This window comes from Oncorhynchus nerka, linkage group LG4 (genome assembly GCF_034236695.1).
Source record: "Oncorhynchus nerka isolate Pitt River linkage group LG4, Oner_Uvic_2.0, whole genome shotgun sequence".
Lineage (NCBI taxonomy): Eukaryota > Metazoa > Chordata > Actinopteri > Salmoniformes > Salmonidae > Oncorhynchus > Oncorhynchus nerka.
This window is the reverse complement of record NC_088399.1, coordinates 46,836,897-46,854,107: the sequence shown is the minus strand read 5'-3', so window position 1 is coordinate 46,854,107 and position 17,211 is coordinate 46,836,897. Positions and strand designations below refer to the sequence as shown.

Here is a 17,211-nt window from a genome sequence, read left to right as displayed (position 1 = left end):
AAATGTCAGAATAATAGTGGAGAGTGATTTATTTCAGCTTTTATTTCTTTCATCATATTCCCAGTGGGTCAGAAGTTTACATGCACTCAATTAGTATTTGGTTGCATTGCCTTTAAATTGTTTAACTTGGGTCAAACATTTTGGGTAGTCTTCCACAAGCTTCCCACAATAAGTTGGGTGACTTTTGGCCCAATCCTCCTAACAGAGCTGGTGTAACTGAGTCAGGATTGTAGGCCTCCTTGCTCGCACACGCTTTTTCAGTTCTGCCCACAAATTTTCTATAGGATTGAGGTCAGGGTATGTGATGGCCACTCCAATACCTTGACTTTGTTGTCCTTAAGCCATTTGCCACAACTTTGGAAGTATGCTTGGGGTCATTGTCCATTTGGAAGACCCATTTGCGACCAGGCTTTAACCTCCTGACTGATGTCTTGATGTTGCTTCAATATATCTACATAATTTTCTTTCCTCGTGATGCCATTCATTTTGTGAAGTACACCAGTCCCTCCTGCAGCAAAGCACCTCCCCACAACATGATGCTGCCACCCCCGTGCTTCACAGTTGGGATGGTGTTCTTCGGCTTGCAAGTCTCCCCCTTTTTCCTCCAAACATTACGATGGTTTTTAGGGCCAAACAGTTCTATTTTTGTTTCATCAGACCAGAGGACATTTCTCCAAAAAGTACGAGTTTGTCCCGATGTGCAGTTGCAAACAGTAGTCTGACTTTTTTATGGTGATTTTGAAGCAGTGGCTTCTTCCTTGCTGAGCGGCCTTTCAGGTTATGTCGCCATATAGGACTCGTTTTACTGTGGATATAGATACTTTTGTACCATATTCACAAGGTCCTATGCAGTTTTTCTGGGATTGATTTGCACTTTTCGCTCCACAGTATGTTAATCTCTAGGAGACAGAACGCATCTCTTTCCTGAGCGGTATGACGGCTGCGTGGTCCCATGGTGTTTATACTTGCATACTATTGTTTGTGCAGATGAACGTAGTACCTTCAGGCGTTTGGAAATTGCCTGAATCAGACTTGTGGAGGTCTAAAATTATTTTTCTGAGATCTTGGCTGATTTCTTTTGATTTTCCCATCATGTCAAGCAAGTAAGCACTGAGTTTGAAGGTAGGCCTTGAAATACATCCACAGGTACACCTCCAATTGACCTATCAGAAGCTTCTAAAGCCATGACATAATTTTCTGGAATTTTCCAAGCTGTTTAAAGGAACAGTCAACTTCATGTATGTAAACTTCGGACCCACTGGAATTGTGATACAGTGAATTATAAGTGAAATGATCTGTCTGTAAACAATTGTTGTATAAATTACTTGTCATGCACATAGTAATGTCCTAACCGACTTGCCAAAACTATTTAACTTATTATGGCTTGGGGGCAGTATTTTGACGTCTGGATGAGAAGCGTGCCCTGTTACTCAGGCCCAGAAGCTAGGATATGCATACACTCTCTAAAGTTTCCAAAACTGTTAAAATAATGTCTGTGAGTATAACAGAACTGATATGGCAGTTGAAAATCCGTCCAGGAAGTGGGATTTTTTTGGTGTGGATATTTTCAATTGAATGCCTATAGAGTATCTGGGTTAGGACCCAGATTGCAGTTCATATGGCTTCCACTAGATGTCAAGTCTTTAGACATTGTTTCAGGCGTTTTATCTGAAAAATTTAGAAGAATGAGACCTTTGTCAGTGGATTGTAGGATCATGCAGTGCTGGTTTTCACACCTGACCGATTGCGTGCCCTTCATTGTTTTTCCTTTCTATTGAATACGCTGTTGTCCAGTTGAAATACTATCGATTATTTAGACAATTGACAACCTGAGGGTTAATTCTAAACATCGTTTGACAATACTATTAGGATGTATTCGTCTGCATGTTTTGACCGCTTTTGAGCCAGTGGATTACTGAACAAAATGCACCAACAAAACTGATTATTTGGGATATAAAGAGGGACTTTATCAAACAAAACAAACATTTATTGTGTAGCTGGGACTCTTGTGACTGCAACCATATGAAGATCTTCAAAGGCAAGTGATTAATTTTATCGCTCTTTCTGACTTTTGTAATTCCTTTACTTGGTTGTAAAATGTTTGTATACTTTTGTAAGTGGGGCGCTGTCCTCAGATAATCACATGGTATGCTTTCGCTGTAAAGCCTTTTTGAAATCTGACAAAGCGGCTGGTTTAACAAGAAGTTCATCTTTAAGCCGATGTATAAAACTTGTATTTTTTATGAATGTTTATTATGACTATTTCTGTGTTTTGAATTTGGCGCTCTGCAATTTCACCGGATGTTGTCGAGGTGGGTTACTAGCGGAACGCCTGCGCCAGAAAGGTTGACAAGAAATTTGTGGAGTGGTTGAAACACTTAGGTTGGAGTCATTAAAACTTGTTTATGTAAACTTCTGACTTCAACTGTAAGTATTCAGACCCTTTGCTATGAGACTTGAAATTCAGTTCAGGTGCATCGTGTTTCATTGATCTTCCTTGATGTTTCTAGAACTTGATTGGAATCCACCTGTGGTGAGTTCAATTGATTGGACATGTTTTGGAAAGGCACACACCTTTCTATATAAGGTCACACAGTTGACAGTGCATGTCAGAGCAAAAACTAAGCCATGAGGTTGAAGGAATTGTCCGTAGAGGTCCGAGACAGGATTGTGTCGAGGTACAGATCTGGGGAAGGGTACCAAAAAATGTCTGCATCATTGATGGTCCCCAGGAAAACACAGTGGCCTCCATTCTTAAATGGAAGAAGTTTGGAACCAACAAGACTCTTCCTAGAGCTGGCAGCCCGGCCAAACTGGGCAATCGGGGGAGAAGGGCCTTGGTCAGGGAGGTGAACAAGAACCTGATGGTCACTCTGACACAAGCTCCAGAGCTCCACAAAGGAAATGGGAGAACTTTTCAGAAGGACAACCATCTCTGCAGCACTCCACCAATCAGGCCTTTATGGTAGAGTGGTCAGACGGAATCCACTCCTCAGTAAAAGGCACATGACAGTCCGCTTGGAATTTGCGAAAAGGCACTTAAAGGACTCTAAGACCATGAGAATATTCTCTGGTCTGATGAAACCAAGGTTGAACTCTTTGCCCTGAATGCCAAATGTTATGTCTGGAGGAAACCTACGGATGGTGCCAGTGTTTGGGATCATTGTCATGCTGAAAGACCCAGCCACGTTTCATCTTCAATGACCTTGCTGATGGAAGGAGGTTTTCACTCAAAATCTCACGATACATGGCCACATTCATTCTTTCCTTTACACGGATGAGTCGTCCTGGTCCCTTTGCAGAAAAACAGCCCCAAAGCATGATGTTTCCACCCCCATGCTTCACAGTAGGCATGGTGTTCTTTGGATGCAACTCAGCATTCTTTGTCCTCCAAACACGACGAGTTGAGTTTTTACCAAAAAGTTTGATTTTAGTTTCATCTGACCATATGACATTCTCCCAATCTTCTTCTGGATCCAAACGCTCTCTAGCAAACTTCAGACAGGCCTGGACATGTACTGGCTTAAGCAGGGGGACACGTCTGGCACTGCAGGATTTGAGTCCCTGGCTGTGTAGTGTGTTACTGATGGTAGGCTTTGTTACTTTGGTCCCAGCTCTCAGCATGTCATTCACTAGGTCCCCCCGTGTGGTTCTGGGATTTTTGCTCACCCTTCTTGTGATCATTTTGACCCCACGGGGTGAGATCTTGCGTGGAGCCCCAGATCGAGGGAGATTATCAGTGGTTTGTATGTCTTCCATTTCCTAATAATTGCTCCCACAGTTAATTTCTTCAAACCAAGCTGCTTACCTATTGCAGATGCAGTCTTCCCAGCCTGGTGCAGGTCTACAATTTTGTTTCTGGTGTCCTTTGACAGCTCTTTGGTCTTGGCCATAGTGGAGTTTGAAGTGTGACTGTTTGAGGTTGTGGACAGGTGTCTTTTATACGGATAACAAGTTCAAACAGGTGCCACTAATACAGGTAACGAGTGGAGGACAGAGGAGCCTCTTAAAGAAGTTGTTACAGGTCTGTGAGAGCCAGAAATCTTGCTTGTTTGTAGGTGACCAAAAACTTATTTTCCACCATAATTTGCAAATAAATTAATAAAAAATCCTACAATGTGATTTTTTTTTTGTCGTCATTGTTGAAGTGTACCTATGATGAAAATTACAGGCCTCATCTTTTTAAGTGGGTGAACTTGCACAATTGGTGGCTGACTAAATACTTTTCCCCCCCACTGTATGTAAATATATTTAAATTAGCAAAAAATTCAAACTGTTTTTGCTCTGTCATTATGGGGTATTCTATGTAGATTGAAGGGAAAAAAAATATTTATATATATTTGAGAATAATACTGGAAAATGTGGAAAAAGTGAAAGCTTCTGAATACTTTCCGAATGCACTGTAGGACTCAGACACAAGGAACTCTGACATAACACAGGAAATATGAACAATACATTGAATCAAATGAACAGAACTTCTACCTCATGAGTCTTGCTAACATTCATGTGCACTATAAACATTGCGTCCACTCATAGCAGGCTAATAAATGGTTGGCTAAATGAAAATATATCGTATGCCTATTAAACATGAAACAAATGTCTACGTGTTGCAATAAACTGTATGGGGATCTAACGATGAAATGCTCCAGAAGACGTCATAATTTCTGTGTACCTATGGAAGGGGGTGAGAACCATGAGCCTCCTAGGTTTTGTATTGATATCAATGTACCCAGAGAACTGAAAATCGCTGTTCTCCGGCTACACCATGGTGCTACCATAGAGGGTGCTGTTGAGGCTACTGTAGACCTTCATTGCAAAACGGGTTTTTTTAATCAGTTATTTGGTGACGTGAATATACACTTATATATACAAAAGTATGTGGACCAATTAATGGATTCGGCTATTATATAAAATCGAGTACACAGCCATGCAATCTCCATAGACAAACATTGGCAGTCGAATGGCCTTACTGAAGTGACTTTCAACATGGTACCACCTTTCCAACAAGCCAGTTCGTCATATTTCTGCCCTGCTAGAGCTGCTCCGGTCAACTGTAAGTGCTGTTATTGTGAGGTGGAAATGTCTAGGAACAACAACAACAACTCAGCTGCGAAGTGGTAGGCCAGACAAGCTCAAAGACCGGGACCGCCGAGTGCTGAAGCGCGTAACGCGTAAAAATCGCCTGTCCTCTGTTGCAACATTCACAGCCGAGTTCCAAGCTGTCTCTGGAAGCAACGTCAGCACCAGAAATGTTCATCGGGAGCTTCAAGCAATGAGTTTCCATGGCCGAGCAGCCGCACACAAGCATAAGTTAACCATGTGCAATGCCAAACGTTGGCTGGAGTGGTGTAAAGCTCGCCGTCATTGGGGACTTGAGCAGTGGAAATGTGTTCTCGGAATGGATGAATCACACTTCATCTGGCAGCCTGACAGACAAATCTGGGTTTGGTGGATGCTAGGAGAACACTACCTGCCCAATGCATAGTGCCAACTGTAAAGGAGGAGGAATAATGTTCTGGGGCTGTTTTTTTCATGGTTCGGGCTAGGCCCTTTAGTTCCAGTGAAGGGAAATTCTAACACTACAGCATACAATGATATTCTGAACTTCGTAGCAACAGTTTGGGCAAGGCCCCTTCCTGTTTCATCATGATAATGCCCCTGTGCACAAAGCGATGTCTAACCCCATCAAACACCTTTGCTATGATTTGGAACGCTGACTGCGAGCCAGGCCTAATCGGCCAACATCAGTGCCCGACCTCACTAATGAACTTGTAGCTGAATTCAAGTAAGTCCCCGCAGCAATGTTCCAACATCTAGTGGAAAGACTTCACAGTGGAAGGCTGTTAGAGCAGCAAATGAGTGACCGACTCCATGATTTTGGAATGAGATGTTCGACGAGCAGCTGTCCACATACTCTTGGTAGTGAATTGAATAACTTTTTAATGTTTCACTTTTTATTTCTCTTAAATTCACTGAGTAGAATGGTCCTCTCCTTCCTATTCTGAGGAGCCTCCATTGTTGCCATTTGATTTTGTGTTTTTATGTTCCAAACATATTGCTCACTATATGTCTGCTGCAGAGACGAGCCATAATAAACTAGTTTTGATCAGTCATGAAAATAAAACGTGCTGAAAACATGTTGGCGTACTATAATTTTTTTTGTAAAGATGGAGACCAAGTTATAGGATGAAAAATACCAGTGTATTGATGCAGGTACATCCGACTAGCGCTAGCTAACGCTAACTTTTTACAAATCAATACTTTGAGTCAAAGTATCTATATGATATTGGTCAAAGTAATATTGCGATATGTAACCATCGTTTTTTTCCCCACCCATCACTAATGGTTATGATGTTGATGACAAACTATATATTATGATAATAAATGCAATATTACTACCTGCTGCAATCCTGACCGAAAACAGTCAGAACAAAGTTCTGTGATATTCATAAATTGAGTTGAATTTGAGGTACAGTCAGGCTCTTTTCAACAGTCGATTGACGTGTGTTACAGCTTCCAAGGGGCTAACCGATGCGGCCCACTTCTGTTACCTGATGGCCCAGGTTGGTTTGGGGGTGTTCACCAAAAAGAGCACCAAGATGGTTCTAATCGGCTCAAACCACAGGTTAGACATCTGCTGCTCTGTCCCTTTCTCACTTGTTGGCTGTTGTGGAAATGTCTTGCCTACTACTTAAACTGATTACTCTGTAGTAATCAGACTACATACTACATATTGCGTTGATTCCCGCCATTCGTTAATTTGGGAATAGCGCATCCCCCTCAGCTGATTATCAGCTGTTGTCAAACACATTTGAGGCTCGAAAGACTATTCTCTTCCTCAATGGTGCACAGCGAATTCTACTAGATGAATAGCTGAAATGAGTATGACATCCTGGCATTTAACACATACTAAATTTGACATTTCACAATTTAAAACTATCTTTTTTCACATACACAAAATGCCTATTATTTAGAATGCAGGTATGGATATTTGGACACGGACAGTCAGTTTTCTCACTCTCACACACACCTCTGTTTTTGCTGCCACACTGTGGAACAAACTCACAGGCATATAATCTTACATAGGAATATGAACGTTCATGCATATGGCATACAAAGGCTTTAATGACCTCTTTCTTGCTAGTCTGTCGTTCTTCCAGTTTGCGTCTAACGAAGCGATCCAGAGGACGGAGGCATATGAGTATGCCCAGTCTCTGGGTTCCCAGCCCTGCTCCCTGCCCAACTTCCAGGTGAGTACACACACATATCTGAACTTGAGCACACGCCATAGACATACCTCCTGATCTTACAGAAATGGACTGAATGGTCATCTAGAGGTGCTGTATAGCATGGCAGTAGCTGCATAGAAATGTCTTCTAGTCATTCTATTTCTATGAGTAGTGCCGTCTGATCCCTGTTCTCCGAATTTAAGTAAAACCCTGACGTGAAAGGCTGAAACACATTGGTTTTATCATTAAATAAACATTTTGATCAACTTCCACTGCCCTCCAAGAGATGCTGAATTTCCTCTTCACTCCTAATTTAAGTGAATGTGCCTGGCCTCTGTGCGATGAAATCAGCTATCATGACCTTTGACCTTTCTTCCGTCTCCCTCTAGGTGTTCAAGCTGATCTATGCGTGTCGCCTGGCCGAGGCCGGGCTGTGTGCTCAGGCCTTCCATTACTGTGAGGTTATCTCCAGGAGCGTGCTCATGCAGCCGTCCTACCACTCTCCTGTGTTCACCAGTCAGCTGATGCAGGTAGACACACACACATGTGTGCGCACACACACCCACATATAATCGCTCTCACAACACGCACACAAGGGCACTGTCAACACACATGTACTTACTCACTCATACTTGCATACAAATACAAAACGCGCGTGCACACTCTCATTCATACACGCAGTCTCTCTCACTCACTCACTCTCACATACCTATCTCTTAGGTGTTGATTGTTACTATGTGTGAGAATTTTGAATGTCTGGTCTGCTGTTAATTATAGATGTCTGAGAAGATGCGATTCTTCGATCCACAACTGAAGGAGAAGGCAGATCAGGAGCTCTTCAACGAGCCAGAGTGGCTGATTAATCTGAGACAGCTGGATGGACAGATGAGGGTGTGTGTTTTATTAATGTGTATGAGAAGCCTATTCATGTTGTTGTAGGTGTGTCTAACTGACTGGGCTGTTATTCTTTTCCCCCATAGACTGGAGTGATTGCATACAATGCAGACAGGGATACTCCTCAGCAGTATGACTGCAGCACCCCCAATTCTGAGTTAGACCAGACCAGCCCGCCTGAGCCATATGCCCAGCCTCTGGACATGGTTGGCCACACCTCTGACAACCCTCTGATGACCTCACTCATGCCCGGACCACCTCAGCAAGGGGTGCAGCTGATGCCTCCAGGTGAGCAACAAGCCCACCTTGTAACACGATAGGTGTATGTTTGTTCATGTATGTTTTAGAACTTGTTGACTCCTAATGCAATGACCAATGTCCCATAGCAATTCACAAATATAAGCAGTCACCACTAAACACACAAACCTTCTCCTCCCATCTAGCTCCCCCAACTATCCTCCAGGACGGAATGGTCTCCCAGCCGCCACACCCCAACGAGGGGGTCCAGTTCTACCCAGTACCCCCCAGTCTCCCTGGACCACCTGGCCAGATCCCTTTATCAGGGTTCCCTCCCCAAGGCTCTGGCTTTGTACAACCTTACCAACCCCAGCAGCCCCAACTGGACAAAAGGGACATGTTTCCTGGAGCCCAGCACCAGCAGATGGCGCCACCACAGCATCAGCAACAGATGATGCCCCCGCAAATGCAGCAGCCACAAAAGATGCCCTCTGACAATTATCAGCCGACAGGTCCACCGGAACTACAGCCTCCTCCCATGTCCATCTCTCCACAGAGGAACACCTTCACGCCTCAGATGGACTTCTATGACCAAATGGCTCACATGGTGTGTGTTACGTGCATTCAGCCTTGTTAGAATAGTTTGAGGAGATATGCTGATACCACTAACTCTTGTCTTGTTTGCACAGGGCCCAGGAAGAAGATCCAGGACTACTTCACAGTCCTCAATGCAAATGGTAGGGTGTGTGCATGCGTGTGTGTCAGATCACTATTACCTTTGGCAGTGTGTGTGCATGTGTTTGTCTGACTGGGTCTGTTTTGTCTGCAGCAGCCTCCAGGTCGCCGCTCCCGCACCATGTCGGAATCTTCCACACACTCTGGAGGACGAGAGAGGAGCAACTCGGCAGCCAAACAGTCCTCTCCACCTCCACCCTCCATCCCTGAGCAGGCCAAGAAGGACTCACCTAAAAAGGTTATACAGACACACACACTACGTATTGTGTCCCTTTCACACACAATCCCACACACACCGCAGTTACTTTTTATTATTACCCCCAATGGCCTTGTGGTTAGTGTCCATCCTGAGATTGGAATGTTGTGAGTTCAGCATTAAGGAGATAGATTGTGGTTTAGGCCCTGTGATAGACTAGCGTCCTGTCCAGGGGGTGTACTTGTACACCAAGCTGCCTCACGCTACAGAAACAGGAGATAGGGCAGGAGTCTATGTGCCGTTCCGGCTGGTATAAGCCAAGTCTCATGCAAGGCTACTTACTTACTTAAAACTACTATTACTTTGAATTTTGTAGCTATCAATTGTCCCGTTAGCAATCGCCCAGAATAGCTCTTTTTTTTATATAGGCTACTTATAGTAATTATTGATATCAGCAAAATGTCTTTGATTAGTGGTTGGTTCAGTTGGTGTCGGTTATTTTCGATTTATCATTTCAGCTCTTACACACACACACACACACACATATATATATATATTTATATATATATATATATATATATAATTCTGTAACCATTTCTGATTTTATTTTTCTCTCTCTCAGGGAGGGGGGGGTGGCGGTTGGCTCAACTGGCTCTATAGGAAGGGGAAGAATGAAGCCCACCTTCCGGATGACAAAAACAAATCTGTAAGTCAACTCTGACACTCCTTGTTTTCCAGTCATATTTGTACATACTCTTCCTTACTACTCTACTGAGTCCTGTCTGTAAAAGCTCACAGTTTATACATGGCAGTGTGGTCAGTATGTGTGTGTATTGGAGCTGATGAGTATCTTCAGTTGACTCGTCTGTTCTGTCAGATTGTCTGGGACGAGAAGAAACAGAAATGGGTCAACTTGGATGAGCCAGAGGAGGAGGTTAGTTTTTTGTGTGCGTGCGTTCCAGCCATTATGATTAGCATGCCTATATGTATTGTTGTTTTTATTAGTCCTCATTAGGGATGTTAACGGTCATCTGTTAATCGGTAGCTGGCAAAACTTAATTCGACCGGTCATGCTTATCGGTCTTTAGGTTAATTTGCATAAATTAATGGTTTAAATTGCAGCGTGTATTTTCTGTTAGTCTTCATGTATCTTATTTATCATACACGTACAGCTACAGAGCCTAGTTTGAAGAGAAGAATAGCCTATCTCCTGTCAGACAGCTCAACAGCAGCTCCTCAAAAAGCTGGCACTGGAGTGAAATGTATGCATTTATAAGCCCAGTCACTGCGCAACAAATAACAATTCGAAATGCAATCACATGTTAAACTTTGCAATGTGAGTTTGAGGCAGTATAGTTGTTTGAAACCTATTTTACTTTACTTCAAATAATGAAGCATGTCTTACCTTGCTTCAAAGTAGCCTAGCCAAAATCCATCAATCAAAAAGTTAGACTTCTACATGCCAATGGCACAATCCTGGTTGTATTAGCAACTCGACCTAGTTGTTGCATCTTTAGAATCCAGCTCTTTCTAAGTTTCTAACAGATTTTCATCTCTGTCACATACGGAACTGCTCGCATTAGGTGCTCTGTTCAGAACAGTGTTTTCATCTCTGTCACATACGGAACCGCTCGCATTAGGTGCTCTGTTCAGAACAGTGTTTTCATCTCTGTCACATACGGAACATTAGGTGCTCTGTTCAGAACAGTGCATTAGGTGCTCTGTTCAGAACAGTGTTTTCATCTCTGTCACATACGGAACTGCTCGCATTAGGTGCTCTGTTCAGAACAGTGTTTTCATCTCTGTCACATACGGAACTGCTCGCATTAGGTGCTCTGTTCAGAACAGTGTTTTCATCTCTGTCACATACGGAACTGCTCGCATTAGGTGCTCTGTTCAGAACAGTGTTTTCATCTCTGTCACATAGAACAGTGTTTTCATCTCTGTCACGGAACCGCTCGCATTAGGTGCTCTGTTCAGAACAGTGTTTTCATCTGCTCGCATTAGGTGCTCTGTTCAGAACAGTGTTTTCATCTCTGTTTCATTAGGTGCTCTGTTCAGAACAGTGTCGCATTAGGTGCTCTGTTCAGAACAGTGTTTTCATCTCTGTCACATACGGAACCGCTCGCATTAGGTGCTCTGTTCAGAACAGTGTTTTCATCTCTCTGTCATTAGGTGCTCTGTTCAGAACAGTCACTCGCATTAGGTGCTCTGTTCAGAACAGTGTTTTCATCTCTGTCACATACGGAACCGCTCGCATTAGGTGCTCTGTTCAGAACAGTGTTTTCATCTCTGTCACATACGGAACGGAACAGAACAGTGTTTTCATCTCGCATACGGAAGGTGCTCTGTTCAGAACAGTGTTTTCATCTCTGTCACATACGGAACCGCATTAGGTGCTCTGTTCAGAACAGTGTTTTCATCTCTGTCACATACGGAACTGCTCGCATTAGGTGCTCTGTTCAGAACAGTGTTTTCATCTCTGTCACACGGAACTGCTCGCATTAGGTGCTCTGTTCAGAACAGTGTTTTCATCTCTGTCACATACGGAACCGCTCGCATTAGGTGCTCTGTTCAGAACAGTGTTTTCATCTCTGTCACATACGGAACCGCTCGCATTAGGTGCTCTGTTCAGAACAGTGTTTTCATCTCTGTCACATACGGAACTCGCATTAGGTGCTGTTCAGAACATTAGGTGCTCTGTTCAGAACAGTGTTTTCATCTCTGTCACATACGGAACCGCTCGCATTAGGTGCTCTGTTCAGAACAGTGTTTTTAGGTGCTCTGTTCAGAACAGTGTTTTCATCTCTGTCACATACGGAACTGCTCGCATTAGGTGCTCTGTTCAGAACAGTGTTTTCATCTCTGTCACATACGGAACCGCTCGCATTAGGTGCTCTGTTCAGAACAGTGTTTTCATCTCTGTCACATACGGAACTGCTCGCATTAGGTGCTCTGTTCAGAACAGTGTTTTCATCTCTGTCACATACGGAACCGCTCGCATTAGGTGCTCTGTTCAGAACAGTGTTTTCATCTCTGTCATTAGGTGCTCTGTTCAGAACAGTGTTTTCATCTCTGTCACATACGGAACCGCTCGCATTAGGTGCTCTGTTCAGAACAGTGTTTTCATCTCTCTGTCACACCGCTCGCATTAGGTGCTCTGTTCAGAACAGTGTTTTCATCTCTGTCACGCATTAGGTGCTCTGTTCAGAACAGTGTTTTCATCTCTGTCACATACGGAACCGCCGCATTAGGTGCTCTGTTCAGAACAGTGTTTTCATCTCTGTCATTAGGTGCTCTGTTCAGAACAGTGTTTTCATCTCTGTCACATACGGAACCGCTCGCATTAGGTGCTCTGTTCAGAACAGTGTTTTCATCTCTGTCACATACGGAACCGCTCGCATTAGGTGCTCTGTTCAGAACAGTGTTTTCATCTCTGTCACATACGGAACCGCTCGCATTAGGTGCTCTGTTCAGAACAGTGTTTTCATCTCTGTCACATACGGAACCGCTCGCATTAGGTGCTCTGTTTAGAACAGTGTTTTCCCACAAATTGCATTTTGGTAAATGTTTGAAATTGTTTTATTAGCTGCTTCATTACAGGAGTCGTATGTTGAATAATAGGCTATATAGCCTTTTGACTGGAAGACAATAGGCGTGCTATTGTTGCATGCTTCCATTATGCTCTTAATGAAAAACGTCCGCATGCATAGTATTTTCTGTTGATCACATCAAATTACTGTTTGGAAAAAATGTAACCGTTTGTTGACCATTTAATGAGGGTCTGTTAGTCGGCAGCAACATTTCCCAAAATGTACATTCTTAGTCCTCATAATAAGAGATTTATATTAATATCCTAGCACGTGTATGACCATCTGTTTATACAGTATTTTGGTTTATCATACTAACACAGAGATATCTTTGATCCTAATAATAAAGTATTGATGTGTGTTTGTGTCTGTGTAACCAGTACAAGCCCCCTCCTCCTCCTCCCTCGGGCTTCCCTAAGATGCTGGGACCCATACCGGGACAAGGGGGTCCTGGAGGTCCCCCTACTGGTGGGCCGCCTGTCAACATGTTCTCCAGGAGAGCAGGTGAGATTTACACGTGTTGGCATAACGTAAGCAGCCCCTCATTGTGGGTTTTTAGCTGATACAGGTTTTAGATTCAATGCAGTGCTGCAAAACTCTTGCAGCTACATTTCACTTGTGCTGCTGCTCACATGACCAGTGTATCAGGTTTCATTGGGAGCGCATCACTCCCTGCTCACACTTGGCAACTAGGATATTGTCTGAAGGGAGTATGCTTTGAATTAGCCAGGTGTGTTTGTCACACTCCCAGTTTTAGCAAGTCCTGCATGGCTTGTGAGCATTGTAGAGGGGAAATAGAGGCAGGTGCATGATCCTGGCTTTCGGGAATGTGAAGGAAAATAATGATACATGTCACATTGCACTTGAAACCGCTGCAAACCTCTAGGAACCACACTAATAGTGCTTGTCATTTTGGCACGTCAGATTTTCTGGAGGATTTTTTTAGCAGATAAAAAAAATATATGTTCTCACCCATCTCAGGTACAAAGAGCCGCTACGTGGATGTCCTGAACCCAGGTGGACCCCGTGCCAAGCCCGGTGGATCGGCACCTGCCCCGTCAGACTTCTTTGCCCCGTTGGCTCCCATGCCCATGCCAGCCAACCTGTTTGTGCCCGGGGCAGGTATGCTAACCTTTTGAATAAATATATCAATGTACTCTAGCGATGGTCATCATAGGTCTTTTGAGTGTGACTGGGTTGGGAATATTAGTTTGTTTGCGTGTTGTTTTGATACCGGTGTGTGAGTGTACAGTATTTGTATTGTAATGTGTTCTCTCCTGTCTGGCTCCAGAGGAACAGCAGCCCATGATGGGTAATGTCCCAGAGACAGGAGGGAACCAGGAACAGAGCGACCCTAACCCCAGTGCTGTGCCACAGGTACCGTATTACACTCCCAGTGATGTTTATAGTTGTGTATAATAGATTTCACACCATAAGACCATCAGATTAGACACACCAATTCAATATCTGCCGAACTGAATTAAGATGTTTGATCTGTCCAGATGTTCAACCCAACATTGTTACCGCCCGGTCCAGTGGGGCCCCCTATTGCCGCTGGGTCCCCGTCAGGAGAGGTAGAAGCACCTCGATCCTCCTAGAGGACTGTAGTACCCCTGCTACTCTATCATAAACCCTCATGCCCCCATTGAAACAAATTACCTTCCACTTTTAACAGTCATCTAGCTTGGTTGAGTGATGGTTGGTACGTGCGTGTTTGTTTGTGGGAGCATGTTTCAACTTCCAGCCTTTATTTTCCTGTGTGGGCCTCATAACCATGCTAACACCTGGGCAGGATGACATGTAAAAGACTCACATTTTCTAATAATGGATCCTCTCCCTAAGATTGTGTATCTTAACATCAGAAATAAATCCTTATTGTCGATATTTTGATTTACATCTGCTTTTGTGGAGATTATATTAAACTGGGAGTGGATGCAGTTCTTGATCTAATCCATGCACGGGATGATGAAATAATTCTGTGGTTTTGTGTTTTTCCGTGTTATTTCCCTCCCCTGCCATCTTTAGCTGTCGCGTTCTAGCTCAATGAGTTCTTTATCACTTGAATTGAGTCCGCATATAAACCAGGTACCTCTAGCTGGGCCTCAATCGCCCCCCCCACCCTCACCACAGCCCCCACCTCACTGCCTTGCTGCTTAACATTCCATCAGCTGTATCCCCCTGGCTGTCTCAAGCACCACTCTCACCCACTAGCATGCTAGCTAACTTTCAACCGATTGGAGGTAATCAACATCCCTCAGATTGGAGGAGAATGCAGCCAATTAGAGCTGTTCTGATTGTGTCTCTGACTCAATTTTGAAACGTTAAGATACTACACTGAACAAAAATATAAACGCAACATGTAAAGTGTTGGTTCCATGTTTTATGAGCTGAAGGATCCCAGAAACGTTCCATATGCACAAAAAGCTTATTTCTCTCAAAAGGTGTACACATCCCTGTTAGTGAGCATTTCTCTTTATCTAAGATAATCCATCCACCTAACAGGTGTGGCATATCAAGAAGCTGATTACAGCATGATCATTACACTGGTGCACCTTGTGCTGGGGACAATAAAAGGCCACTTTAAAATGTACAGTTTTGTCACACAGCAAAGGGAGCGTGAAATTGGCATGCTGACTGCAGGAATGCCCACCAGAGCTGTTGCCAGATAATTGAATGTTCATTTCTCTACCATATGCTGCCTCAATGTCGTTTTAGATAATTTGGTAGTACGTCCAACCGGCCTCAAAACTGCAGACCACGTGTAACCGCGCCAGCCCAGGACCTCCCCACATCCGGCTTTTTCACCATCAGGATTGTAATGAGACCAGCCACCCGGACAGCTGATAAAACTGCAGGTTTGCACAACCGAAGAATTTCTGCACTAACTATCAGAAACCGTCTCAGGGAAGCTCATCTGCGTGCTCATCGTCCTCACCAGGGTCTTAACCTGACTGCAGGTCTGCATTGTAACCAACTTCAGAGAGCAAATGGTCACTTTTCAATAGCCACTGGCAAGCTGGAGACGTGCTCTTCATGGATGAATACCAGTTTCAACTGTACTGGGCAGATGGCGTCTTGTGGACGAGCGGTTTGCTGATGTCAACGTTGTGAACAGAGTGCCCCAAGGTGGGGTTATGGTATGAGCAGGCATAAACTATGGACAACAAACACAATTGCATTTTATCGATGTCAATTTGAATGCAGACATACCGTGATGAGATCCTGAGGCCCATTGTCGTGACATTCATCCGCCACCATCACCTCATGTTTCAGCATGATAATGCACGGCCCCATGTCACAAGGATCTGTACACAATTCCTGGAAGCTGAAAATGTCCGTTCTTCCGTGGCCTGCGTAATCACCAGACATGTCACAAATTGAGCATATTTGGGATTCTCTGGATTGACGCATACGACTGTGTTTTCCAGCATCCGCCAATATGCAACAACTTCACACAGCCATTTGAGAGTGGGACAACATTCCACAGGCCACAATCAACAGCCTGATCAACTCTATGCGAAGAAGATGTGCTGCGCTACATGAGGCAAATGGTGGTCACACCAGATACCGACTTTATCTGAGCCACGCCCCTACTTAAAAAAAAAAAAAAAAAAATATCTGTGTTCCCAGTCATGTGAAATCCATAAATTAGGGCCTAATTTATTTATATGAACTGTAACTCGGTAAGTCTTTGAAATGATTTCATGTTGCGTTTATATTTTTGTTCAGTGTATATCACAAATACGATAATACAGAAACTGATAAAAATACCTTTGATTACAAACTAGAGGCATGCTGGAGACTTGCTCCTCCCCCTGGCCTGTTCCCATAGTTACATCATTAACCCAGAAGAGAGAAACCTGGGTCATGTTCATTAGGTACCAAACATTACCTGTACTTGTCCAACAAGAAATGCTCATTTTTGCTTTTCATTGCAAAACTTTTACATTGTGTGCCCTAATGAACACGACAACACTGTGGTCACTGATTGTCCTCTCTGTAGCCATGGAGGAAAGGGGATTATTGCCTTGCCTCACTGCCTAGTTACCATGGTAACTCCTGCATCTATTCCTTCCAGGTGCCCCCGACTCCGCAGCCTCCTCCCCAGGGAGCTCCACCCTCTGGAGGCGTGACGTTCTATAACCCCGCCCAGTTTGCACAGGTAAGTTAGTTGAAAACGGTTAGGCCAGGGTTCCCATTAAGAATTGACACTTATGTAAATGTGTATATTGAAATCTGTGGGAAAAATCGAGGATCTCAAGTGAAGTTGTGATGACACCATTTGCATTTAAGGTAATTTGGCCGAAAGGTACAACCACATCAGTCATTG

At 43.8% G+C, this 17,211-nt stretch overlaps 1 protein-coding gene across 1 annotated transcript in view; it reads left to right on the top strand.

Moving 5' to 3' along the window:
• The window catches only part of sec16a (SEC16 homolog A, endoplasmic reticulum export factor), a 71,628-nt gene that overhangs the window by 51,575 nt on the left and 2,842 nt on the right, over window positions 1-17,211 (top strand). Inside the window, 15 exon segments of the mRNA XM_029657609.2 lie at window positions 6,514-6,625; window positions 7,145-7,250; window positions 7,619-7,759; window positions 8,007-8,120; window positions 8,210-8,411; window positions 8,567-8,967; window positions 9,050-9,097; window positions 9,190-9,333; window positions 9,914-9,997; window positions 10,169-10,225; window positions 13,262-13,385; window positions 13,863-14,003; window positions 14,173-14,258; window positions 14,384-14,455; window positions 16,960-17,043. Coding sequence (XP_029513469.2) covers window positions 6,514-6,625; window positions 7,145-7,250; window positions 7,619-7,759; window positions 8,007-8,120; window positions 8,210-8,411; window positions 8,567-8,967; window positions 9,050-9,097; window positions 9,190-9,333; window positions 9,914-9,997; window positions 10,169-10,225; window positions 13,262-13,385; window positions 13,863-14,003; window positions 14,173-14,258; window positions 14,384-14,455; window positions 16,960-17,043 — 1,916 coding nt within the window.